Source organism: Brachycentrus maculatus, unplaced genomic scaffold (genome assembly GCF_059751285.1).
Source record: "Brachycentrus maculatus isolate JH-2025_06_01 unplaced genomic scaffold, ASM5975128v1 h1tg000202l, whole genome shotgun sequence".
NCBI lineage: Eukaryota > Metazoa > Arthropoda > Insecta > Trichoptera > Brachycentridae > Brachycentrus > Brachycentrus maculatus.
Window position 1 is genome coordinate 2,893,053 of NW_028280953.1, and position 26,800 is coordinate 2,919,852.

At 36.2% G+C, this 26,800-nt stretch overlaps 2 protein-coding genes across 2 annotated transcripts in view; both read left to right on the forward strand.

Moving 5' to 3' along the window:
• Positions 1–394: 394 nt before the first annotated feature.
• On the forward strand, positions 395–2,593 carry LOC148307306 (EEF1A lysine methyltransferase 2). Its single transcript, XM_088263649.1, has 3 exons — positions 395–739; positions 1,395–1,531; positions 2,264–2,593. Exons 1-3 carry the CDS (start codon positions 532–534, stop codon positions 2,579–2,581), a joined length of 663 nt encoding a protein of 220 aa, XP_088119775.1. The 5' UTR covers positions 395–531; the 3' UTR covers positions 2,582–2,593.
• Positions 2,594–6,556: 3,963 nt separating this feature from the next.
• The window catches only part of LOC148307307 (uncharacterized), a 29,786-nt gene continuing 9,542 nt past the window's right edge, over positions 6,557–26,800 (forward strand). The window contains exons 1-4 of the mRNA XM_088263706.1: positions 6,557–6,930; positions 7,016–7,073; positions 8,256–8,339; positions 8,923–9,181. Coding sequence (XP_088119832.1) covers positions 6,846–6,930; positions 7,016–7,073; positions 8,256–8,339; positions 8,923–9,163 — 468 coding nt within the window. The 5' untranslated portion in view covers positions 6,557–6,845 and the 3' untranslated portion in view covers positions 9,164–9,181. The remainder of the gene's footprint in view (positions 6,931–7,015; positions 7,074–8,255; positions 8,340–8,922; positions 9,182–26,800) is intronic.

The window sequence follows — 26,800 nt, forward strand, 5'->3', positions numbered from 1 at the left end:
TGTACGAGTCCATTGAAGGTATTATATCTGACTGACTAAAATATAAACACCGAACACCATAACATTTTTTTTTTAAGAATTTCGTTAATTTTGAAATAATATGGAAATACCGAAGTGTACTATAATACAAATAAAAAAAGAAAAAAAATTAAGCTAATTATTCGCAAAAAATCTTCGCCTCTTTCACATTTATGCATCTCCTTATATATACCCACCAATTATTCCGACTCCTGATCTGACCACTTTCAAATACATATATAATTCTATATATTATTAGGTAAAATGAATAAACTACATTTGTAAAAGTAATTATTTGTTTATTACAATCATTACAAAGGAGTACTTATTTACAGCAAAATATTACATTTTTAGATATTTACCGACAAAATACTTTCATTTTACTGGCAATAATATTCTAACCACTATGTTTTGACAGCTGACAGCGGCATTACGGCAAGACAATCAAATAACATCTTGCAATTGCCCGAAATAATCCGCGTTTAACTTTATTTCTCCTTTTTATTTTCTAACATGTCTGACGACGAGAATGGAGAACTGGATGGCTGTGAGCTCGGGACGTCTGACTATTGGGACAAGGTTTACCACACGGAAATAAAGAACTACGAACGCCACGGAGACGTCGGAGAAGTCTGGTTTGGCGAAGACAGCCTCATAAGGATAGCAAAGTGGTTCCTGAAGTCGCCAATAGTTGACAAAAGTGACCCAATCATTGATTTAGGTATAAAACTTATAGAAAAATGGCTTTTACTAACATGGACGTGTAGTCCAGACGAGACCTGACGATGAATTGCCAGTCATAGGCAGCGGGAACCTGACTCCCTTCAAAAGTATAGCACTTGATTGAGCGTCAACTAACCACCTGAATTTCCCTTTTCTTTGTGCCAGTGTTACCAGGTTGCTGCGTTACCTTAGTTCCAATTTCAAATTCATTGCAGACACATATTTTCAAAGCTAAAAACTCTTTACATTCTTAGCAAACCACACAAAGGCAGCTTGTGCACTACACGGAATTTTACCGTCCGGCAGTCCGGTTTTGAAAAATAAAAGCGACTACGACAGTTTAGCGTGATCGAATTTACTCTCAACGTGTTCACGCACCGATCCGAAGAAAGATGGATAAAAGCACAAGCCAATCATTGTTTTATCACGCCAACTGAAGTGCCGGACAGTAAAATTCCGTGTTGTGCATAAACGCCCATAGGGGCTTTTATGCACCGTGACATTTAACACTGGCAATTTATTTTTACTTGTTATATATATATATATATATATATATATATATATATATATATATATATATATATATATATATATATATATATATATACATATATATATATATATATATTATAAATACTTTTTTTTAATTCCAGGTTGTGGGAATGGAATGAGTTTAGTGGAACTTTCTAAAGAAGGCTTCACAAATCTCGTTGGAGTGGATTACTCGGAACTGGCCATACAATTGGCTAATCAAGTAGCGAAAGAACACAACTTTGACATTACATATGAGGTTTAATTTTTATACATTTAATAGTGAACAAAACTAAAACAAAAATACTAGTTAGTCCTTCAATATTCATGTTTCTGCGAATGATGTATTGTTACTATTGAAAATTCTCAAATTTATATCACCCTGTACCCAAAGCGCAGGATTTTTGGGTCATCTTGCCTTGAACCATTGGCAGTGTTTACCACATAGTTTTCGAGAAATGCTTAAAAGCGTATTTTACATACTGTTGGTAGAAAGCAGGAGACGTTTATAAACGTTCTATTAGCTTACTTTTGGTAGAGCGTGGGGGACACTAAAGACAGACAAGACACATTGTACAGATTGGAATTGGGTTTGCGGTTACTTGTGATTAGTATACGACCCTAATTAGTATACTTAATAGGATGGGGGTTGATGAAAAAACTGCCCGACAACAATGTGTAAATTAGGGCAGGCATTAGAGGGGAATAGTAATGTAAGGTAGGACTGCTTAGTAAGATTGGGTAGGCACTGTTCTTCTGCCTACGTGGAATGCACCCATCCTTCATCTAACTAAAATCAAAACTACTACGATAATACACCATTGGATATGGTCTGATGCATACTGGACTGGACTGATGTTTCCATTTTATAATAGTATTACAAATTACACATTTTCTATTTGATGAACTTTTTTACACATTGTAAGATATCGCCTGCACATATACAAATTTATCATACACAGTTTATTGATGCTAATTTCCTTTTTTTCAGGTATTTGATATTCTCAATCAGGATATCAGCAAATATGAAGGTAAATTCAAGGTGGTGCATGATAAAGGAACCTATGATGCAGTCAGCTTAAACCCAGAAGATCCTAAGTCGAAACGGCTCATGTACATAGATAAGGCAGCAAATTTATTGACAGACAAAGGAATATTTGTGATAACTTCATGCAACTGGACGGAGCATGAATTGATAGAGCATTTTAAACATAAGTTCCATTTGAAAGAGGTGTTGCCAACCCCGCAATTCAAATTCGGCGGGAAAGTTGGAAATGTTGTTACATCTGTGATCTTTGAGAAAATATAAAATATAATTTCATTAACTTTGTTTTATTGTACTGTAGTTATACTGTTGCAGCAGCAAAAAAGATGACGAACCTCGATCACTCCTTTCAAGAACGTCATAAATCAAAAAACTTGATTTTTCAGGAGAACTTTTTTTAAGGTTTAAAAATATAACAATGTATTACAAATAAATATAAAGCCACTTTTTGAACTTTTTACTGTGCAACACATCTTTTTAGGTAAAACCTGTATGTTTTTCTCCATTTGAAAAATATTTAGTATATTTTAAAAAGTAATTAAATGAAAATTTCTTCAAAATGCAAAAACAACACTTTCTGCCCTGTAGCGGGTGAATATTAAGTTAAAAATATGCCGCTTTTGCTGGGATATAGTACATTTGTGGGCATTCGGAAAACATACACAACTGAAAATTGACAATTGACTTCAGTAGTACCAACATGCATGCAAGTGCAGCTAGCTGATAAAATTGAATAATTTTACTTAAAAATGGTGCTTTATAAATAATGTAATTAAATTTATGCACATAATTATTTTACAAGTTTTCTATATGGGTAGTAAAATTATTCAGGTTTTTATATTTTTTTCATGTTGGAACCCTGTAACCATAGTAACAGATATTTCAATACATAAGGTAGGCTAATTATTTGCATACAAGTTGACAATACGAGATTATTATTTTATTGTATGTACAAAGATTTTGAACTTTATGTAAGGATAAAAGGAGTTTGATATCATTTAAAATGTCAGAATCAACAAATAATGAAGATGAAATATTTGTGGGGTGGCTTCAAAAAGATGCAGAAATAACTCAAAAAAGGAATGCAAAATTACTTAAAGTAAGAAATGGTTTATTTGTTTAGAAGCAGCAGATCAACCATTGCTAGCTGTTATTTGATAGTACCCTGACTGTGGAGTTTGATAAAATATTGACATAAATAAATAGGAAAATGGGTAACATTGTGGCATCATATTTTTCCATAGAACAGCAATGTTGTGGATTTTGTTATCATCATAAATTTAAGTTTTAAATTTTGTTGGTGCAGCTGTATCAGTTTATATAAATAAAATTTAACTGATTTTTAAATGTTTTTTTTAGGACTTAGAAATGACAAAAGCCAAATTATTTTCAAGGTCCATCTATAGCCCAATGGAGCAGGCCAGATCTGTAGCTATCCAGAAGTATAAAATTGAACCGTCATTGATGCCTTGCAAAATAATCGATGGGAATACAACATGAAACTATGTGGAAATCAGTAATTGGGATATATGCAGAATGTTGAATCAATATTATTGTTGGGGTTTATTGTATAAAATAAAAACTCGTACTTAAGATAAACCAAGAAATGCAATCGATGAATTTATTTATTTCTATGGAAAATTTTGTTTACATTATTCAAAGTTTTTGTTCATTTATTTATAATTTTATTACGAAAATTTAATTAAAAACAAACGATGCTGTGAGCCCCTTAACAAAAATAAAAATAATGTGTCGGATACAAAAAAATACATACCGTAAAGTGGGTATACTTTGCACCATGGGTGATACTTTGCACCACCTTCTGTAAAGAAATTGTGGAGCTGGTCATCTCTGATACATGTCATTTTTCATTCTACTTTCCATTGTTTCTGATAGATGGCACTTCAATCTACTTTTTAGTTTAAAGAAGTAACAGTCGGTCGCTATTGCTTCAATGCGTATTTCCTGTCCGAACGTAAAGAAAGTTTTCTATCTGAAAATTGTGTCCGAAAAAATCCAGTGTAATCAGTATACTGAAACAAGTTACAACAAGTGAGTGGTCTCTAAATCGTAGGTAGGTAGGCCCTGCTTTTCTCAAATGTTGTATTTTTTGGTTACGTTGTCAAGTTTATGTAAAAATAATATTTTTTTAAGAACTGACTTGTATTGACCACATTTGGGGTAACATTGCACCTGGTGCAAAGTATCCACAAAGGGCCATAGTTTATTGATTTGATCAAAAGTCTTACAACGGCTAATACAACTTGACATTTTTGCTAAATATCTATAGGTTTTGTGTACTTACTTAATTCCTGATGGTATATTTTTTTCAAAAATGTCAAGAACACACAAACAGCGGCCTTATGCCAGACGATACTGCGATTTTACACCGAAGAGAGTGAAGCAGTGTTTGGAGGCCATTTGAGATGGTACAATCAGTCAAAGAAAGGCTGAAAAAATTTTCAAAATCCCCAGAAGGACGATTAACTATAAACTCAAAGGTCAGCACACAAAACCTGTGGGAAAACCTCCGATATGTGACAAGGGCGAAGAGCAATCCTTCGTAAACTGCATAGTAGACATGAGTGAGTACGGTTTCCCAGTGAGTGTTTTTAACATTCGCTACATTCTAATAGCCTATTTGTATAGATTTGGCAGAAGAGTACGAATATTAAAGAACATCGTACCAGGCTCTGAATGGATAAGATCATTTTTGCAAAGACATAAAACCTTAACTGTTGCTAAAAGTAGTCAGTTGCTTAATCGGTTGCCATTAAAAGCGTATGACGATGACGTGCGCCAGAGTTTTCAACAGTTTTTGAGAAGAAAACAGATTCAACCCAAAGAATTCAGTCTTAAAACGCAGGAAAACGATACCGATAGAACCAGTTAAGAGCATTGCTCACGATCCAAATGTCGAAATGAACGTTGACGAGACACAAATGCTACCTGAACCAACTACATCAATGATCCCACCTTCCGCATCGAAACTTCCAGCATATCTAGCATTAACTGATAATAGTTCACACGGAAGCTTTGAGGAAGAGGGAGAAGAACAAAAACGATGACTGAAACCAGTTATCGTATTTGTTCTTCAGTATCATTAGGACCAGTAAAAAAGAAGGTGGGAGAATATGTATTATTTCATTATGAAGGAGAAAATTTTCCAGGACAGATTTTGGAAATAAAGAAAAACAGAGCTGTTAAATCCATGCAGGAGAGTCTCAAATCGTAGAAGTGGCCGATGAAGGATGACTTTCTTCAATATTCTTGGAAGGATGTAGTGGGTTCCATAAAAGAACCGAAAATGCAATCCAAAAAAGGTTTCTTTACCGTCCCGGAACTTGACCATATTTAGACCTAATTTCATTTTAATTCTTATTATCTATGTAGTACGATATGTTTTAATATCCACCTTTTATTTTATATAATTTGAAACCTTCAGTATTGGAAGAAAAAAAACATTTTTGTTAGATTTTTTAATATTTTTAAAAAAAAAATTCTCTCAAGTTTCTTTTTCCATAATTATACAATATTATAATCTGCATTTAGCGAACTGTGAGCCAAAACCCTTAATGAGGTGTAACGAAACTTGTAGGATAGCCTTTACTTTGCATCAATTTGGATTCTAGTACGAAAAGTGTAGAGAAAATATCATGGTGCAAAGTTGTACTTTACCCCGGGTTACTTTGCACCAAAATATAAATATTAAAAAAAAATACAGGCAAAATAGATAAAAATTTTAAAATGTATCAAACAAGTTACAGGTATATGTGTTATTACATTGCAATAGTTGAAACCTCAGAAAAAGTAGAAAACCTGATCTGAATAGACAATTTTTTGAAAAAATGCAGTATTTTGGTGCAATGTATACCCACTTTACGGTATTTTAATATTTACATAAAAAATATCACATATTTTATAAGAATGTTTTATTTATTTATATGTAAAAAATAGTCACTAAAAAATGTATGCATCATACATTTTTTTAATTACAGGCACCTTGATAAGGAAATGAAATAACGTAACGCATGTTTTATTTTTATTTACATAAATTAAATGTCATAAGAATTTAACTCAATCAAAGAGTTACAATAAAAATAAATATTATCACGAGGCACACAATTGATTATAAGGTAGGTACCTTAGAAAAGAAACCTCTATTTGACGTAACTTTTGAGGGAACTTATATTTTTTATTATGGCAACATCTATTTCCCAACGAACCTCAAATTCGAATTTCAATTTGTCAAATGTCCGGTGTTTTTCGATGTCAGTCCGTGATATTTTTTGATTTTCCGTACAATTCAGAACAATCTGTAGTTTTTCTTTGATCTGTTCAAGGTCTGTTTGCTGTAAGAAAGTGTATCATTCGTCTTTATTGCAGATTCCACTTATCGCCTCCATTGGTTCTTTGCAACTTTCATCAAAATAAGTAGATTTCGCCGGCCTACTTGCGCGCGAGGAACCGCTGAAGTTTTGCTGGTTTTTTACTCATATTAAAACCTAATTCCGTTAAAATAAACATCATGGACGCGGTGGATCAAAACACGGAAATTTCTCCACGGATTCCTCGCCGGAGATCCTCATTTTTCGAGCGTCGTACGTCGATCAGTGAGTACCAATGGATTCATATCAGGCAGTATATTTTGGGCGCCGTTGTGTTATTTATTTCTAACTGAAAATTATTGTTTTTCAGTCATGCCTCTTCCCCAGCCTGATGAAGATGACACGTTTAAAAACAATGACCTCGAATTGTAAGTAAATTTTCTTACATATCTTAACGAATGTCTCAGAACCTCTCTGATCTAGCCTGAATTACTTATACCTTTGCTGTGTAGCGGTTAGCGCCATTGGGTATCTTGTAGGCTCCAGGCTTAAATTCCTGGGGGGGTCAGAATAAATATCACTATTTAATACAGTATTTCTCAAAGTGGGTGATAACGCCCCCTTGTGGACGTTCTAGAAGACTTTTACAGGGCATAAGAAGCCTAAGAGACAGATAGAAGTGCTAAGAAGTAAGATATCGTAGTCATACAGGAGAAAGTGACCAAGTGTATTTTTTAGAAAAACGTGATCATTGACTATTTGATATCTTACTAGCTTAATATTGCCCTGAAAAAAATCCAAAGGATTTTAAACTTGGAAGAATAATATATTGACTTGTTAAAAATGACTAACTGCATTGATGTTTATTTTCTTGCTAAGCAAAAGTGACTTAAATGGCCTTCATGAAATTTTACGTTTTGTTGGTCACTTTCTCCTGTACGACTTATTATTGACAACCACACTACTGAAATTCTTGGAAGATCTATATATATGAACCAATTTAAAAACCTTGTTCTTGAATTACTAGAACTTCACTAGAGACATCTTTTGGTGAGATGAAAAGAAGCCTTTTATTGAGCAGAAACTCTTATATTAGTATGTAAGGTCCGAATCCCAAATTATAATAATGGGAAACGCCAGAAAATATCATTTTAATTTTTATTATTTTAGCAAAAAATAATATGAAAATAGTGCATATTGCTCACTCCTTTCAACAACGTCATAAATCAAAAAACTTGATTTTTCAGGAGATCGTTTTTAATGTTTAAAAATATAATAAAATGTATTAAATATAAATATCCAGCCACTTATTGAACTTTTTACTGTGCAACAGATCTTTTTAGGTAAAACTTGAAGGTTTTTTCTCCATTTGAAAAATATTTAGTATATTTTAAAAAATAATTAAACAATACCTTTTCTTCAAAATGCAAAAACAACACTTTCTGCCCTGTAGGGGGTAAATATTAAGTTAAAAATATTCCGCTTTTGCTGGGATATAGTACATATTCTGGGCATTCTGAAAACATGCACAACTGAAAATTGAAGATTTTTGATATATGACATTGTTTAAAGGAGTGAGCGATATGTATTAATTTTAAATATACTTATAGGTATATGGAGAAACTGAATGTGGAGAAGTCTTCCTGGGAGGTTCTCTACAGATCCCGGAAAGCGGCTCTGCGAGATGCCAAACAGTGAGTATTGGGCCTTCTGGCACTGGTGCATAGGGCACTGCATTGTGTTGGTTATTACTTGGAGGAAAGGTGGTTGGTCCTGAACTTCATGGGTTTTTTCCTGCATGCATTTTTTTTTATCTCTCAACATAGATGAAAAGAATCAAGTCTGGGTATTTACAACAGCAAAATGTATGAATAACTCCTAAATAGAGGAAACCCAGATTTGTGAGCAAGTATTTAGACACACTCAAAATGTTGTGAAATATCACAGTGATGAAAATCACATATTTATCTAGTTTTTTTTTTTTTAAACATGAGGTTGGCAAATAAAGGATGATTATGCAATTATGTATGATGTCTGAATGGTGAAATAAGGAAAGAGTGCATTTAATTAATTATTTTTATTTAACTGCCAATTGGAGATTATTTAGATTTGTTAACAGGCGAGGAGTGTGTGTCAGTACAGAAAAGTGTGGCGTTCCATCCTCTCTGCCTACCCCTGCGGGAAACGGCGTGATGGTAGAAGTAGTAATATTAGTAGTTTACAAGTATTTGGACATAGTCAAAATGTTGTAAATTTTTTATTTTATTTTCCTTCCAGGAAGTCTAAATCCCAAGCAGCCGACGACTGCCCTCTCTCGGAAGAAGACGCCGCATTCCTGTCTTCCGGCCCCGACCTGGACAGGATCTCCGAGGACGTGCTCCGCCTGGCGCGACGCACCGAGGATGTCCTGATGCTCCGCCAGAGGCTGCAGGACGCGTGGGTGCGGAGCGTCCAGGGCGTGCTGGAGACGGCCGTCCCCTTGGTGGAGAGCATCCTCAACCAGAGCACCAAGCGCTGAGATTATATTCTACTCTGGGTCTGTCAAACTCCGTCACTGGTGTTCGAGAATATAGGATTTAACACCTAAATCCCGATGCCCCCAAACAAAACGCGCCTAGCGGTGGTGGGTCTGATCTGACCCAGTATAGAAATCGCTTTTTAGGCGTTCTTTGACGGGTTTTTATATTTTATACATGAATCAAAATAGGCTACATATAATAAATAAAATAAAACCCTTATCCGCACCCCAATGGTGCATAGGGCACTGTGTCATATAAACGCAGTGTTATCTTGATCGTTTACACATGAAAGAAAGGTGATCAGCCCTCCGCTTCAGGTACCAGTCCATGTTAATATTGAATAAATATTACAGTGAAAAAATCACTTATATTTATTTTACCCCCCTTGGGAATCGAACCCGGGACCTCCAGAACGGTAGCCGAGCGTACTGACCATTACACTACAGAGGCGGACAGGCTATATAGCAATAGAATAATGTGTCATAAGTTTTGTATAACAATTTTCAAGTTTTTGATAGTTCTTAATTTAAATTATCCAAGCGCATTCATATTATCGAAGCGTAGACAGATGCGCAGACACGATGACGCACAGCTACCTACTAACGCCACTGAGCATGTCGCATGCGCGTGAAGCATGGTCGGCGTGTATACGCATAAAGCAGTGGCTCCAAACATTCTTATTTCAACTGAATTCAAATAATTTCTGTATTTAATTTTATAACTGAATTATAAGTCACTATCAGACAGGATTTTTAACAAAATGCAACTAAGTAGTTATCCTAAAACATAAAACTGGGCTGTTAGTTCCAAAAACCACCATATGATTTTTGGATTTAGACTTGAGTTCAACCCAAGGTTTTTTTTTTAAAGTATGGTGAAGATGTTTTTATTTTAATTGAAAACTATTGTATTACGGAACGGCCCAAAATGGCTGAGATATTTATTTAAAATCCTCCATTTCTTACATAAACCTTTTGTAGATTTTAGAAATTATGAGTATATGTACATATAATTTTATCAAAATATTTATTTATAAACTTTAAAACGAAAATGAATGTATCGTGTTCTGCCTGGTGAGACGTTCACCAAAAATAAAACATTTATTGTAAAAATTTATAAACAACAAATGAAAAAATATACACACACACACACACACACACACAAACACACACACACACACACACACACACACATATATATATATATATATATATATATATATATACAGTCAAATCTTGGTATAACGAACTTCACGGGACCAAAAAAAAATTCGCTTTACTGAAAATTCGTTACATTGGATGTATAGGATATGACACATTTTTAATTTATTTTATCGCCATATTATACCCACCCCAAGTTAAATTGCTGTTACACTACACCCGATCTTCCGGTCAGTGATCAATAGAATATAGATACCTACCTAGTACAGGACATGAGAGAAATGAAACCATGATTTTCAAACTGTGAGACTTTGTTGCAAAAAAAGAAATTTATAAGCAACTTAAAAAAGGTGAATTAAAAACCAAGTTCAAATAGGTTTTTATTTTTTGATAAAAAAATCGGAAATTTTCTTTTGGACACAATTTTCTTTGGCGGCTTGAAAAATGATTTTCTCAATGTTACAAATGTTTTTGAAATCATCTTCGGGCACGTTTCTACAGCTGCTTAAGTAACCCCGAACATTCTTCAGTCCATTTAATGCTTCCGCTAAGGAAACCTTCGCTTCAAGCGGAACAATTATAGCTTCATTCTCATTCTCATTTTCATTCGCTGAAGATTCGTTTTCAATGTTCTGTACGTTTTCAACGATCTGTTTTTCCGTCAGCTCGCCTGCAACAACAACATTTTTGTCTACTTCGATACAATCTTGGAAGCAGACACCAGCAGAGACAGGAACTACCGATCTATAAATTTCTTCTGCTTCATTTTCAATCTCCAGTGATTCGTCGATAGTATCCACACAGGTACCTTCAATCACTGACGATTTGTCCCAACATTTGTAAATTGTGGACTCCTTTACAGACCACCATGCAGCACAAATCATGTCGCAGACTTCTTTCACGTTGATTTTTTTTACTTCTTCAGATTGCATGTTCGCTAGGATTTTGTTTAACAAATGACCCCTGTAATGCACCTTTGCGGTGCGTATAGTGCCCAAATCCAGCGGTTGCAATAATGCTGTGCAGTTGGGAGGAAAAAATTCTACTCGTGCGTGTTTTAGTTGACAGGTTAACGTACGGGCCGAACAATTGTCGATTAACAAAAGGATTTCTCTTCTTTCGTTATTCATTTTTCTGTCAAGATTTATCAGCCATTCGTTAAAAATATGCTGCGTCATCCAGGCACGTTGGTTTGCCCGGTAATCACAAGGAAGTGATTGCACGTTTTTAAAACATCTATGGTTTGTATATTTTCCTATTATTAACGGTTTCAACTTTTCCGTACCTGAAGCATTGCAACAAAACAAAGCGGTTAATCGAACCATTGTTTTTTTGCCCCCCTTGCATGGATCTCCTTTGAATGTTAAAGTACGGTGAGGAAGCAATCGATAAAATATGCCAGTTTCATCAGCATTGAAAATGTTACTTCTGTCATATACCGCAATAAAAATTTTTATTTCGCCTTCACGCCATTCCGCAACACGTTCTTGTGGGACACTGTTAGATTCTCCACAAATAGCTTTAGATGAAATTCCATATCGTTCTCGAAACCTGTTGAGCCATCCGACACTTGCCTGGAACGATTCAACATTCATCATATTGGCAAACTCCAATGCCTTTTTTCTAATCAGTGGTCCATTCATGGGAAGATTTTGAGACCTCACATTTTGAAGCCATGTGAATGTGGCCTTATCCACATTATTATTTAATGCACCTCTAATCTTCTTTCTCTGTGGCCCCATTGAAACTTCTTTAATCTGGTCTTCTATCTTTTTTCGGTCTTTTAAAAAGGTTGAAAGAGTAGAAGGTGCTATTCCATGTGCTTTGGCAACCTCATTCTTTTTCTTCCCAGAGTCGATTTCTTCCAAAATACTTAATTTCTCTTTTAACGTGAATTGCCCTCGATTTTGTCCATTTTGAATAAACACAAAAATAAATGACGTATTGTTTTTGAAAAGTTTAAGAATCGCCAGAGACACAAAGGATTAATACAGCAGTAGGTAAGTAGGTACGTAAGCACAAAAACAAAAACTTGGAGATTTATCACGTTTACGACACGTGTTACGCTCACCAGCGGTCACTTATGAACACGTGTCAAGTCACCGAGTGCCAAAAACAACTGAATTCGGAGAAATTTAATGTAAAATTGTAACATAATTTTAAAATGTTGAAAAAAAAGTTCATTATTCTGAGATCGGCTTCGCTACATTGAATTTTGATTCAGTACATTTTATATGGAAGTTTACCGGGGACGAATTGCAGATTCATTTACTGGAAATTTCGTTACTTCGGTATTCGCTACAAAGAGATTTGACCTGTATATATATATATATATATATATATATTCAAAATGGGCAAATTAATTTTGTTTACAATCTGGGCAGTAAATTGTCTCATGTTTGTGAGTAACCTTATTACAAGCTGAACACGAAAATTTGTTTTTTTATCGGATTTGCATGGACAAAATTTACATCTTTGTCGTTTATATTGGCATTTGCTGTTCACGACACTTTCTTCTACATTGATGTCATCTTTATTTTTTGTTTGATCAAATATCGCGAAACTATCCAGCTGCTGACGATGAAATGTATGTCCACTATTTTGTGTCTTATTGACATTTTCCAGCTATTGATTCAAGGCTAGGGGTACCTTCTGGATTTTTACCACCTGATGGACCTTGATTATCATCATCTGAATTGTCATCATCATCCTTAGTTTTAAAAGTCTGATTTTTAGCATTTCTGATCTCCCTTAGAGATAATGCCTTTACCTGTGCAGCACTATACTTACTTATTAGAGTCGCAGTGTCAAGGCCAGGTGGTACACCTCCTAAAGCATGCTTTGCATATACTAAAAATTCCTCTTCATTAAACACCTTCCCAGCCCTAATATACTGCTTTACAATTTTTGTTATCATATTGTCCCTCATGTCATTGTTGGTCATTCTTTTAGTAACAGTTATACATGCTGCAATAGCACAACCTATATCAGAATCTTCAAGGTGTTGTCCACCAGTGCAGGTGCTTGCATTGATAATGGATATTATTTTAACTTGTTCCATATTTAGTTCTTTGGCCATTTCTTTAATAGATTGTCTAGAGAATACTGCTCCGCATAAAGGAGTTAGCATAGCTGAGGCCTGAACACTATAAACCATAGGAATTGCTTTAATAAAAGTGTCCATTGCTAACAGGCCAGCTTGTTTAAATGTCAGAACCAATTTATCACCATCTTCATTTTTCACAAACTTAATATCTTTAAAAGTAGAAACTATTACTGTTTTGATTCTAATTCCAGCAACTTTATCATCATTATTTATGAGTCTATAAGGGAATCTAAATCTTACACACTTATCTATATATAATTCTTAACTTATAATATATAATTCTTTCCCTAATTCTCTTATGAATCTCTTCCTGCGAGCACTCTCTTTTTCTCGCCAGGTAGGATATTTTGTCATCCACACTATGTACGCATTCAGAGCGGCCATATCTAGTATCTCCATAAGTAACCTAAATGGCCACCATCTCTCCCTGGTCATCATAACACCTACATCAACACCTTTTTTCGTTTTATTGTAATGTTGAATGATTTCTGGTTTCTTCTTCAGCCCGACATTTACTTTTTTATCGTTAAATTCTGAAGATAAAAGTATGACCGCCTTTGATTTTTTCGGTACATAAGACACTATTCGCTCGCTCCTTTCAAAAACGTCATAAATCAAAAATCGACAATTTTCAGTTGTGCATGTTTTCGGAATGCTCAAAAAATGTACTATACCCAGCATAAGATGCATATTTTTAACCTAATATTTACCCGCTAAATGGCAGAAAGTGTTGTTTTGCATTTTGAAGAAAAGGTATTGTTTGATTATTTTTTTAAATATACTAAATATTTTTTAAAAGGAGAAAAAACCTTCAGGTTTTACCTAAAAAGTTCTGTTGCACAGTAAAAAGTTTAATAAGTGGCTTGGTATTTATTTTTAATAAATTGTATTATATTTTTAAACATTAAAAACGTTCTATTGAAAAATCAAGTTTTTTGATTTATGACGTTTTTGAAAGGAGTGAGCGAATTGTCAGGTCATGGGTAAATCCAAAAATACTACTGAGCACTTCTCTTTCTTTTGATGGGGGAAATTGCTTGGGAATTCCTTTTTTATTTAAACCCAAAGTCCCAGTCAATGTTAATTTCTTTTCATTTAACAAAACATTTGCCAAAAGTATACTTGTGAAAAAACTATCAGTTGTTATACCTTGACCTGAACCAGCCAATGGAGCGGTCATTTCTAAAACAACTCTTTGGCCCTGATTAACTTATTTTTATTATTTTTCTTGCCAGTGTAAACCTGCAGATTGCAAATATAAGATGTTGCAGAATCGGCAGCGATCCAAATTTTTATCCCATACCTCTGTGGTTTGTCTTTCATATAGACTTTAAACGGACAGCGTCCACGATATGCTGCAAGTCGCTCACCTACGGTAACATGAATTCCTGGCTCATAATTTTTAATGCAGGCAGCGACAAACTCATCAAATATCGATCGCAAGGCTTCCATTTTATCTCCAGACTGAGCAATTCTTGCTTCTCTCGTAGTTTTGTCATCGCAGCGGATGTGGCTAAAAATATAACGAAATCGGTCCCTGGCCATAGCGGCAGGAAAGAAATGCTGCCGGAACAAATCGTCGGAGGTCCACAATTCATCTAACGCTAACTTTCTTCCACAATTTCTTCCCGAGGCAAGAAGAATTCCAAAAAAAGCATGGATTTCCTCACGTGTAATGGCTGGCATATTTGAATTTTTGGGATTCTGCTGGCAAAATTTATTGGAACAATCTACTATTTCATCTATCATTTCTTCTGTAACAAACAAGAAGAAAGAATCTTTTATAGTCGGTATGTTTTCGCTCCTATTTTTTAATCCTGCGGCTCTTGTCACTGTATTATGAGCCCTAGACCGTGAGTTAGGTGGTGGCAAAGAGGACCACAGAAAACCAGATTTAGAAGTGAAAAATATTCCTTCTTCGTCGGATCCATTTGGCTGTTCAATGATGTCATCGATATCTCCATCATTTTCTGACATTTCTTCCAAAACTACGTTTTCCGTTTCACTTTTGAATTCTGTATCTAAGATTTCGAATTCTAAATCACTGTCATCTACACTACTTCTTTCACTTTCAGAACTCTCCAAAAGGCGTTCAATCTCGTCATGAGATAATTGATTTTTTCTTGCCATTGTGGCAATGTGGCGAAAAAAAATATAAACTGGAAATCATAAACATAAAACAATTTATTGTGATGTTTTGAGTCACTAACTTTGTGTTTCAAAATCATTAACAACTTTTTTTATATCGCTGATTTAAAGTTAGTTGTTGTGCGTTATTGTTATTGTTAGTGCGGACCATGTTTTAGGCTGCACTTGGCACACCACGTTCACCAAAAGACCATTGCGATGCCTTTTCCTGTACTTTATTTTAAGCTTCTCGTCTATTTTATACCATGGTTTTGCTGTCTTAGAGAAATGTTTAGATCTTCCTCAGTGATGCCTTTTATTAATAGGTTAGTAACTGTAGATCTACCCTGAATAAATCCATGTTGTGTAGTTGATATTAATTTTGATACTTCAGGTTGAATGGCATCTAGCACAACAGATTCGAAAAGTTTAGGTAATGCAGAAAGAATAGAAATTGGACGATAATTTAACACATCGCCTCTGTCTCCCTTTTTAAAGATAGGTGTAAGATAGGATTTTTTCCAATATTTAGGAAAATAACCTGTTGATAAAGAACTATTAAACAATTTAGATAAGGGAACAATTAGTGCTTCCATACATTTAACTAAGAAAATATTAGGAATATTGTCTGGACCAGGGGACTTCTTACAATCAAGTTTTAAAATTTTCCTTTTGATACTGTCAGGGTGTATACAGCATGTATGTAAATTAAAATAATCCAGAATATCAGTAGATCGTGTATAAGTGTGTGCTGTAGAGTCGTACACACTACCAAAGAATTCTGAAAATAGATCAACTATTATGTCCAGATTGTCACTGGATCTTCCGTTCAAGTACATAGTGTTGGGATAACCACAGTCATCATTACGTACTGAATTAGTGAATTTCCAGAGTGCTTTTACATTGTCTTTGACTGAGTTTTCAACGGTATGTATATAATTCAAGTAGCATACTAATGACAGAGATTTGCATTGTGCCCTTAATATTGAAAATATACTACATATAATGATTTACACTATTCGTTCTTTTAAAAATTGAATGAGCAATCTTTTTTTCAGTTATAATGTTAATTAATCTTTGGTGAACCATTTGGGATAAAGGTTTGTTTTATAGTCTACAACTGGTACATTTTGTTCAACTACTTTATAAATTATAGAGTAAAATTGTTCAATATGTTTGTCAATATCATCATTACTATCGAGAAATGACCAATCTGTCGAGAATAAACTATCAGACATCCTCTAGTAGTCGGCTTTTAAGAAATTCATTGAGCGTATTGGTGAAGGAACTGGTCTCACCACAAAGGTATTCACTAATATATCGATGGGTGGATGATATGAGTCCATTGGGAGTAGCAAGTCATGCGACGGATTCACAGTTTGTAGATCACTAGAAAATACAAGATCCAATAAGCGGTTATTAGAACTACATACATGATTAAGCTGATTCATACCCGTTAATAAAGACATATCTAAAATAGAGCGACACTTATCACTAATACTATTCCGGTCATTTTCAATATCATTTGTCCAATTAATATTCTCGGGAAGGTTGTAGTCTCCAATTAGCACGAGTTTAGCTTTAGGATACCGTGCACGGATCAGTTCAACGTCCTCAATATGGTCTTTATATTTCTGGTGATCGGAATCAGGTGGGATGTATACACACCCTACAATTATTTTGATGGCTAGGTTCTAGATGTTTGACACTTTGGTTTTTAGAAGTAATCTTCGCTGAATTCAGTAAATTTGAGGTACATATCATTATTCCTCCTCCTCGTGATTTATTGCTTGAAAGGTTACTCCTGTCACATCTGAAAATATTATACGATTCTAGTTGTAGTTCGGATGATTTAATTTTGGGTGACAGCCAAGTCTCTGATAAAAGTAAAACGTCCTGAGAAAGGGTTGGGGCAGTGGTTAAAAGTTCTTTTATTTTTGTATTGATACCTCTGACATTCTGATAGTAGCACGATACGATTGTTTTTTTTTTGGGATTTTTAGTTTTTTGGTGCAAATTTTGATATCCTTGGTATCGAATTTACGAATTTTATACCAATATTTATCTCACCACCCTTCTTTCTTGTTTCAACTTCCTCCCATAATTTTTTTAAATGTTCTCTCTGCATGTCCGTGAGATCATTTTTTAACCTTATGCCATTCGATAGTCTATTTCTACATACGAAAACACTAGCCAAAGATTGACAATGGTGCGTGCGTGCGTGCGTGCGTGAGTGCGTGCGTGCGTGCGTGCATGCGTGTGTAGTACCTATTCCATGTCAACATAAATCATCCAACAAACAGGGATTATAAACAGTTGGCTTGTTGAACAAACGCCAACGATCAATCATTCACCTAATTTCCTGCTTATGTCATTTTTTATGGAATTAGTGCTTTTCCCAAATATATCTACGTCATTAAACATTTTATTATAAGTATCCATAGTGCGGTTAATTGTAGTATTTCTGGCAAAATCAGTATTACATTTAGGTACTTGAAAAAGTTGATTATAACGCGTTTGCCTCTGCGGTACCCTAAAATGGATGCGTGTAACCAGTTCTGGTGAATCTATTTTATCAGAAAGGATATTAGCCAGTAAAACCATATCGGCTATCGTACGTCTATCAGCGAGAGTTTGGATTTTATGGAATGAGCAAGCTTCGCGGTAGTCGGCAAAAAAAAGATTTTCTTTACGATTTAAGATTTTTACGAATTTTTTTTGTATTCTTTCAATTTTATCCGAGTGATTTTTATGAGAAGGAGAATATTTAATAGTTCTTCTCTGTTTGTTACAACCTCTCCATTCTCATCCAACAACTTGAAAATTTCATTTTTCCCGCTCGACAGTTTAGACCTAAGTACTTTTCTACTACTGTTTTCTAGAATAGTTTTTTCAATAATCTGATTGTAATGCTTTAAGTCTTTACGTGTCATTTTGTGAATTTCTTTGTTTATTTCTCTAAGTTGGATTACTGTTGAATTTTCCGCGAGGTTTCGGCGTTTGGCCATCATGTTAACAGTGTTTTGACTGAGTTTTTTCTCTGTGGTATGGGAATTTGTTAGGATTTCTTTTAGTCCTTCTGTGCAGTATTCATTTCATCATTTAACCTTTTAAACGCGTTAACTTTGTTTGTGAGAGTCGCCCGTACGCGGCGGTATTTCGTCGTTTTTAAAATGATTACTTTTATGATGTATTTAGATAAGAAACGATTTATTTTACTAAACAAAAACGTTCAATGGGATTTATTGTACCTTTTTGGTACTCTATAATACACTTGAGTCGCATCATTCTTGAAATATATCGTAATATAAACAAATAAGGTCGGAATATAAATAAATAAAAGCACGCATCGTGTGTCACACTTACCCGCTGGCGGTGACGCGTGTGTGTGTGCCGTCTGTAAGCATGTATGTGTGTATTAGGCCCGTACAGACACGTTACAGAGTCGCACTCCGTCGCACCCACTTCAAGGGTGATTAATGGTTTACACTTAATATTTTGTTTATAATATAGACGAAGATTCTTTAAATAAACAGATATAATTCTAGCCGAATAATTACTCTAAGGGATTTAAATTTATTATAAGTTCTCAAAATTGTTTTTTTTCGTGATATATTTTAAAGCACGGTTGGAAACATAGCGGCACATTGCACTCAGAACACATAAATTTGGTCACCTTACGTTTTTTATCTTTAAATTTTGTATGGGCACATACACGACACATTCGACGTGGATTTTTACACTTAGCAGTTTTCGGAATGTACACTTTTTGGTGTTTTAAAAACTCTTTTGGAATCAACCTCGAGGATTTATCAGCTGATGTAGATGGATGATTAAACTTTTTTAAAATTACACTTTCTTTGTATTTCCCAATCAACTGTTTGATTACAGCCAACTGAAATTCAGAGAGGCTTATCTTTTTTTCCATTATAAACATATACAGAATATGTGCATTAAGTAAATATAAGTTTATAAAATGAAAAAAAACTTTTTTATACCACTTTGTCGATTTTCTCATGCAGCTTAATCTACTTAACATCATATCGGTCTTATCAACAAGTCCCATACTTTGATTGTAGTCGATCACACAATTAGGCTTTTTTATGGGTTCACCTGTTGACCTGTTGATTCTCCCTGTGCAGCTTTGTGATTCATCGTGAAGAGTGGTCAGTATGTGAACGTCTCTGCGGTCACACCACTTGAGAGCCAATAAGGAACCACTGCTGAATGATTGTATTTCGCCTTTTTTTAATTTATTAAATTTTGGCAGCCCTTTTCTGTTTTTGCGGACCGTCCCGCAACTATTCGTTTTTCTTTCGAAAAGATGTCTAAATAGTCCAGGACTCGAGTACCAGTTATCGCAAAACAAACTGTGTCCTTTACCTAAGTAATCTTTCAACAAGGTGGTCACCACTGAACCAGACATTCCTAGTCCATTTTCAAGCGTTATTTCAGTTTCTTTTCCTGTATATATGATGAAATCTAAAATGTATCCTGTACGTACATCACATAGCATAAATGTTTTTATCCCAAACCTGTGCCGTTTAGCTGGAATATACTGTTTAAAACTAAGCCTTCCTTTGAAAACAATAATACTTTCATCTATGCACAAGTTTTGGAATGGCACGAAAGTGTTTTTAAAAATATTCCGAGTGTAATCCACCATCATTTTTATTTTAAATAGTCTATCCGAACTCCTAACGCGATTATCACAAAAATGAAGCATTTGCAGCAAAAGTTGGAATCGGTCACGGGATATTGTTTGTCCCAAAATGAGACTCAATAAATAAGGATCGGTTGACCAATGCTCTTCAGTTGTTAGGTGGCTGTTTCTCGTCATAAGCATGACAACTGCTATAAATATATCCAATTCAGAGCTGAAAGTGTGGACCCAATTTGGGATTGTCGATTTTGCGGTAAAGTTCTTAGACCCTATTTCATGCGAGTGAAAATTATTCATTTCGGTAGCAATTTTGTCCATGATACTTTTATTTAAGAAGTGCTCGAAAAAATTTAATTCGCACGAATCTTTTGATAACGATAGTTCAGGGTTTATTCCAGAAAAACTATCGAAATCATGTTTGACTGGTATATGCAGACCAGACACCCACGGCGGTATGATATTGCTCGAGGAAAATTCACCGCTGATTTGGACACTTTCAATACTGTCGTCTGCATCCGAATCAATTATTTCACTGAAGTTGGAAATATTATCATCGTCACTTTCACTTAATCCGAAATCAGATCCTAGTTCACTCGCTATATCGACTATTTCATCTTCACGCAGAGGATGGGCCATTATAATATTATTTTATTACAATTATTTTAAATAAAGAAAAATAAATCGTCACTCGATGAATCATATACTCGTTTATAAGATTGGTCAAACTTTGCAGTGGAACTTATTTTATAGTACAGAATGCACAATACACAATTTAAAATAAACAAACGCACAAGAAAATCGTTAAACTTATTTATACACACAAAAAAAATGGAATGAATAGCGAGAGTAGGTTATACGTAAATCGCGTAAGGATCTGTGACAGTCCGACCCTGCGCATCGTACTTATATGAAATTAGATGCGTAGCGTCGAGAGTGAGACAGATATAGGGCATGATTATGGCGCGGACGAATTATCGACCTCAAGAAAAATCAGGGATCTGTTCTTTTATTTATCCTTGTGATGTTACAAATTATTAGTCAGATATTTCAACAGATGTCATAAGGCCGAGGATTGACGTATTATTTTATCCAAAGTTCCACACCATGAAAAAATCCCTCCAAGTTGAACTGAGGTTCGAAACTTGGAGCAAAGTAAGAACACATACGGTTATGTCAGCCGCGTACAGGGAATGTTTCGTAAAAACACATACGCTTATGCGAGCCGCGTGGATAGAGTTAAGGTCTCTATGTTCATACCTTCATAGTTTCCGGATATCACTTTTTGGTCAACATTATTGATGTATTTTTCTTGTCTACTCTTTATTTTATTTTTTATTTATTTATTTTTTTATTGGAAGGAAGAACAACAGTTACAATATATGATACATCAGAATACAAAAAATAAAATCATGAGTATCAATTACAGTTCTTCACAACTATGCATGGGATGAAGAGAAAAGGAGATGGCAGTGATAGGAATAGTTATTAAAATAATATTGTCATTTTTGCTACTCGGTTTCTTAATTGTTAGTTTTCGCCTTTCGCTTTTGATATTTGTTTTATTTTAGCTCTTACGAGGCGATGATCACTTCCAGTGTTAAAGTGATTTAGTACAGTAACGTCCTGAACTATATATTTGCAGTCTGTTAGAATGAAGTCAATCTCGTTCTCGTAATTCCATCCGGGCTTCTCCACGCCCATTTCCTATTTGATTTTTTCTTAAAGAAAGTATTCATAGCAAACAGGCTGGTCTGATGAAGAAAGTTGAGGAGCATGGTACCTCTGTTGTTCCGGGTCCCTGTACCAAAGTTTCCGATTGCTACTTCTTGGTTTCCTTGCTTTTCTCCAAGTTTTGAGTTGAAGTTTCCAATAACAAAATTATATTTGTTGGAGAATTAGTCCTGGCTGTGTTTATATCTTCATAGAACTCTTCTACTTCCCAGTCTCCGTGACTGCTGGTCGGGGCGTAAACTTGTATAATTTTTACGCTGTACCTTTTATTAATTTTATTGTAGAAGAAATTACTCTGATATGCTTTTAAACTCTACAACTCGGGATTTAATATTTTTATGAATGAGAAAGCCAACACCGCCATTTCTGGACTGCGTTTTTCCTTTGAAGTAGAATAAATTAACTGATTTAAGAGTAATACATTCTTCTCCTTTCCTTCTTACTTCTAAAAGGCCCAATACAGTCCATTTAATCTTAGACAGTTCTTCTTCTAGTTCCAACATTCTGTCATCAGTTGAAAGGGATCTTGCATTAAGTGTAGCCAGGTCAATGCTGGTATGGCAGCCGGCCGTAACCCAGGGATTCCTTGTCGCACCCCTGTCCCGTCTCCTGTTCTGACTGCCGCCGTAGTCAGGGATAGGCGGGACGCTGGTAACTCGGGGTCGATTTTGATTTTGTATTTTCATGGTTTGGGGGGGGGGGGGGGTTCGGCATTAAAACACCACGCTTGCCTTGCGGGTTGGTGAGTCTTCCGTTTTTGTTGGCCTTGAGAGTATTATATCTTAGGGTTTTCACCCAATCTTCAGCAACAATTCCCAAGTTACCAGGGGACACCATGCGTGGAGGTGAAGATCGGAATAGAGACACAAATCATTCCCAAGATCTAAGCATACTCTACCTTGGTTGGCATAATATACAATATTTCCTAGAAATTATTTGAATCCCCGTTTGCCCCCCTATCCGTTTGCCCTTCTATCTATTACAACACCTTAAAATTTTATATCACTTGCGTAAGTAATAAATGTATTCCTCATTATTATTTTAGGTGGATCCACTTCCCGTCTTGTTATAAACATGGCGTGTGTTTTTTCTTCCGCGAATTGCAGCTTTCCCATTTGATGAGCTTTTGTAATGCTTTATTTACTTTCTCCAGATTAGCTACATCATCGTCAACTGCTATAAGGAGGAGATCATCCGCGAAAGCCCGTATCTCCACTCCTTCAAAAGTTGCTTGCAGTATATCATGGACTATGTAGTTCCAGAAACTGGGACCGCATGCTGAACCCTGGATACAGCCTTTGTTGTTACTTTTTCTAAGGGGGTGTCGTAGTGCGTCGGTTTGACCATTCTACCCTCCAAGTAGCTCTTCGCTAGGTGATAGAGGTTTTCTGGGCAGTTTTTATTTTGAAGCTGTTTTAACAGGAAGGGCCACCACGCATGGTCGAAAGCGCCCATTTAATTGGATTATGTCCAGAGATAGAGCGACCGCCAGCTTACGATGGGTATGAGCGTACTTTAGTGTGTTAATCGATGCTAATAGTGCGTCCTCTGTGGCATAAAGCCATATTGGTTCATACTGAGTTGGTTTTTGTGGTGAAAATTCCAGTTGATTCTATAGATCAGCAGCTTCTCCAGCATCTTTCCGAAAATTGGAAAGTAGTCCAATAGGACTGTAGGAGCTGATGTCTCATAAGTCTTTATTTTCAGGCTTAGGGATGACGACTACTATAGCCTTCTTTGATATTTTGGGAAAGTGCATTATCCTAAGGCAGGCATTGTTTATCTCTAATATGAGTTGGGGTTCTTGACGGTACACGTGTACACAAATGTCGCTAGTCAAGTGGTCATTTCCTAGGGCTTTTTTAGGATTCATATTAGAGAAGATTTCTTCAATTTCTTCTTTTTGGAACATAGGGCTGGACTCATCAGTACTGGTGTGTTCGTTTAAGCTATCCTTTCTAACTTTAGCCTGTTCCTCGTTGCCTTGTGTAATATCATTGTCGGGGAAAAATTTATCAATGAGGCCTGTAGCAGTTTTTTCAGCTGTGTCGAGATTGAGGTTACCGTTTTTCAGAGTAGCTGCTGGGACAATTTTTCGGGATTTATTCAACACTCTGTGAATTTTTCTCCATGCAGTTTCCCTGTTTTGTTGGCTACAGTACGTTTTCCAAGATTCCGTTTTAGCTGTGTTTATGGCTTTTTTGTATTGGTCTCTTTTCTCCATGTACTCATGTAATACGTACTTCTACTGAGTACTCCGGCATTTTCTAGCTCGTCTCAGACTGAGCTTCATTTCTGATAGGGACGAGTTCCACCATGGACAGGGTTTATGCTGGTGCTCTTTCTTTAGAGGGATGCTTTTAGAGTATGCTTTCTGGATTGTATGTGTGAGTATATCTAACCCTTGCTACAGTTTGTTTGCGTCATCCGCTGTCAAGATTCCCGAGAAACAAGTGTGGTCTAGTTTGTTATTTCTCAGTTCTTAGCACAAAAAGTCTTTAAATAAATCCTATTTTGCCTTACTGGTTTTGAATATAGCTGTTTTGTTCTGGGTGATTTCGACTAATTTCGGGTTGATTTGAAAAACAATTGGACTGTGGTCACTTAAGTTGTTGGTTCTTCTTTCGACATGCCAATCCAAGACATCGTTCAAAGCCTCCGTCGAGCAAAAGTTTACATCGATGATGCTGTGGATGTGTAGGTTCCTGCGATAAGTCTCAAAAGTTGGCGTGGCTCCATTGTTTAATATGTAATAGCTCTTTTCAGCCAGATATGAGGCAATTTCTTCTCCTCTTTTGTCAGTTTTGCTACTGCCCCACCAGATATTTTTCGCATCATTTTTCCAAGAGATGAACCTTCCAATTTGTTCTTCTTCTCCTTCTTATTTTAGGACTAGGTCCTGTCATTCTCGGGTCGCTCCTAAGAGGTGGAAGACCAGCTATCCTTCCATCGTTTAGGTGGTCTTCCTGGGGGTCTGATCCCGCCTATGCTGCTGTACGCTGCCACCCTCACTACTCGATCCGAACTCGCTCTTCCCACGTGATCTCTCCAGGAACGTCTTCTTTCTCTTCCCCATCTCACAACATCTTCAATATTGCGGATTTTTCTTATTTCTGAGTTTCTAACTCTGTCGCAAAGTGTTAGGCCTGCAATGGGTTGTAGAGTCTTCATTTCCGATGTCCTAAAAAGGCTTTTTGTTCTCGCGGTGTCGGCTCGTTTCCGTGCCGTTGTCAAGATCGGTCTTACGCAGGTTTTATATATCCTCACCTTACTCTCTTTCAGCATGTATTTGTTTCTCCATACAAAATTTTTTAAGCATCCAGCTCCAATTTGTTAATGAATTTTATCTCTTCCTCGCCGGGTTCCACATATACAGATCCAATAGTGTATGTTCCTTTGATTTTTTTTTTTTGGAATCTGAGCCCGCCATCCTCCCGCAGCAGTTATAGAGTCCTGAGGGACTCTCTGTCAGCTGCACATAGAGGAAAATCTTCAAAATATATCTGAAGAAATAAATAATGCTCTATTCAATTAATGAGGGGGGAGGAGGATGTACGGACAGAGGCCGACACTTCGTCCCCACCCCTCGGGATCCCCTCATTACCTCTTATACTTATAATAAAATAAAACAATAAGAAAAAAACAACAAAAAAAAACAATGTTTGCAAAAAAATAATAAAATAATAAAATACAATATAAGTCGAACACAAACAATGACTTAAAGACTAAAGTAATAGAGAACTAGTAACTAATATTAAAAAAAAAACACTGTTATTTACATTAAGAAAAAAAAAACATAAATAAAGAAGAACTTCCTGGGTGAACAAAGGCAGAGGATCCAAATACCACCCCCGTAAGGGGAGGACAAAACACAAAAGAACGTGTGCGTTCCGCTCGGAAGGAAGCACAGTCCCGACCGTATCAGCATCCCACAGGAACAGCAACCTGTCCCACCAAATTAATCTCACCTAGGCGTCCGCGCATCTAAGGAGTTCCCAATGAGATACCCAAGTCTGGAAAAACCGACGGAAGAGTGCAAAATTCGTACTGTTGGCCATCAGATCCACATTCCACGCTGGTCGCATGACCCCTGTCAGACCATTCAGCATCTCATCTCTGGCATGATAGCACACAATGCCACAGGATGTGTTCCGCCGATTGATGTTCATCGCCGCAAGCACAGCCCGAAACAGGAAAGTCCAAGCTTATAAAGCTTGTCTCTCTAAACCCCCCCGTGTCCAGAGACCATTTGTGCAGTATGATAATCAAAAACCAAGAACTCGCTACACATCCTGTGTCTGATGGAAGGTAAAAAAGACCACGTCCATCTCCCTGTTCGTGCCATATCCCATCTATTCTGCCATTGATTAAGAGTTAAGCCTCGCATGACGTTACATAACTCGCTAAATCCTGTCTCGGAAGGGCGCAGCACGATACCAAAGTATTCCAAACTCTCTCCTTTTCTCACTGACCGTTTTACTACTGCCTCTCTGGTCTCCAAATCTATTGGGAGAACTCCTGCGAGCACAGAAGGGTCTCAGACGCCACAGTCCGATATGCCCTTGTCAGTGCCAGCAGGGGAACCCTCTGTCCACGAAGCAGTGCCAGTCTAGCCACGCCGATATCCAAACGATGTACCCATACCTGAGCCGCATACGTAACCTGAGCAACATAGGATCCACGATATAGTATCCGCAGGGCTGGAGAACGAATACCCCATTCAACACAACTTAGGCGACGCAAATGGAAAAACAAATTTTTAGCCTTTACCGAGGCGGTCTTGATGTGCGTGAGGAACGACTGAGATCTGTCCAGTTGAACACCAAGATACCGGACATGGTCCTGAAAC

Bases quoted from the DNA above. Each gene is read 5' to 3' on its own strand.
- LOC148307306 (XM_088263649.1), top strand. From the start codon at position 532: ATGTCTGACGACGAGAATGGAGAACTGGATGGCTGTGAGCTCGGGACG. The intron at 740-1,394 runs GTATAAAACTTA...TTTTAATTCCAG, and splicing joins TGACCCAATCATTGATTTAG to GTTGTGGGAATGGAATGAGT. The intron at 1,532-2,263 runs GTTTAATTTTTA...CCTTTTTTTCAG, and splicing joins ACTTTGACATTACATATGAG to GTATTTGATATTCTCAATCA.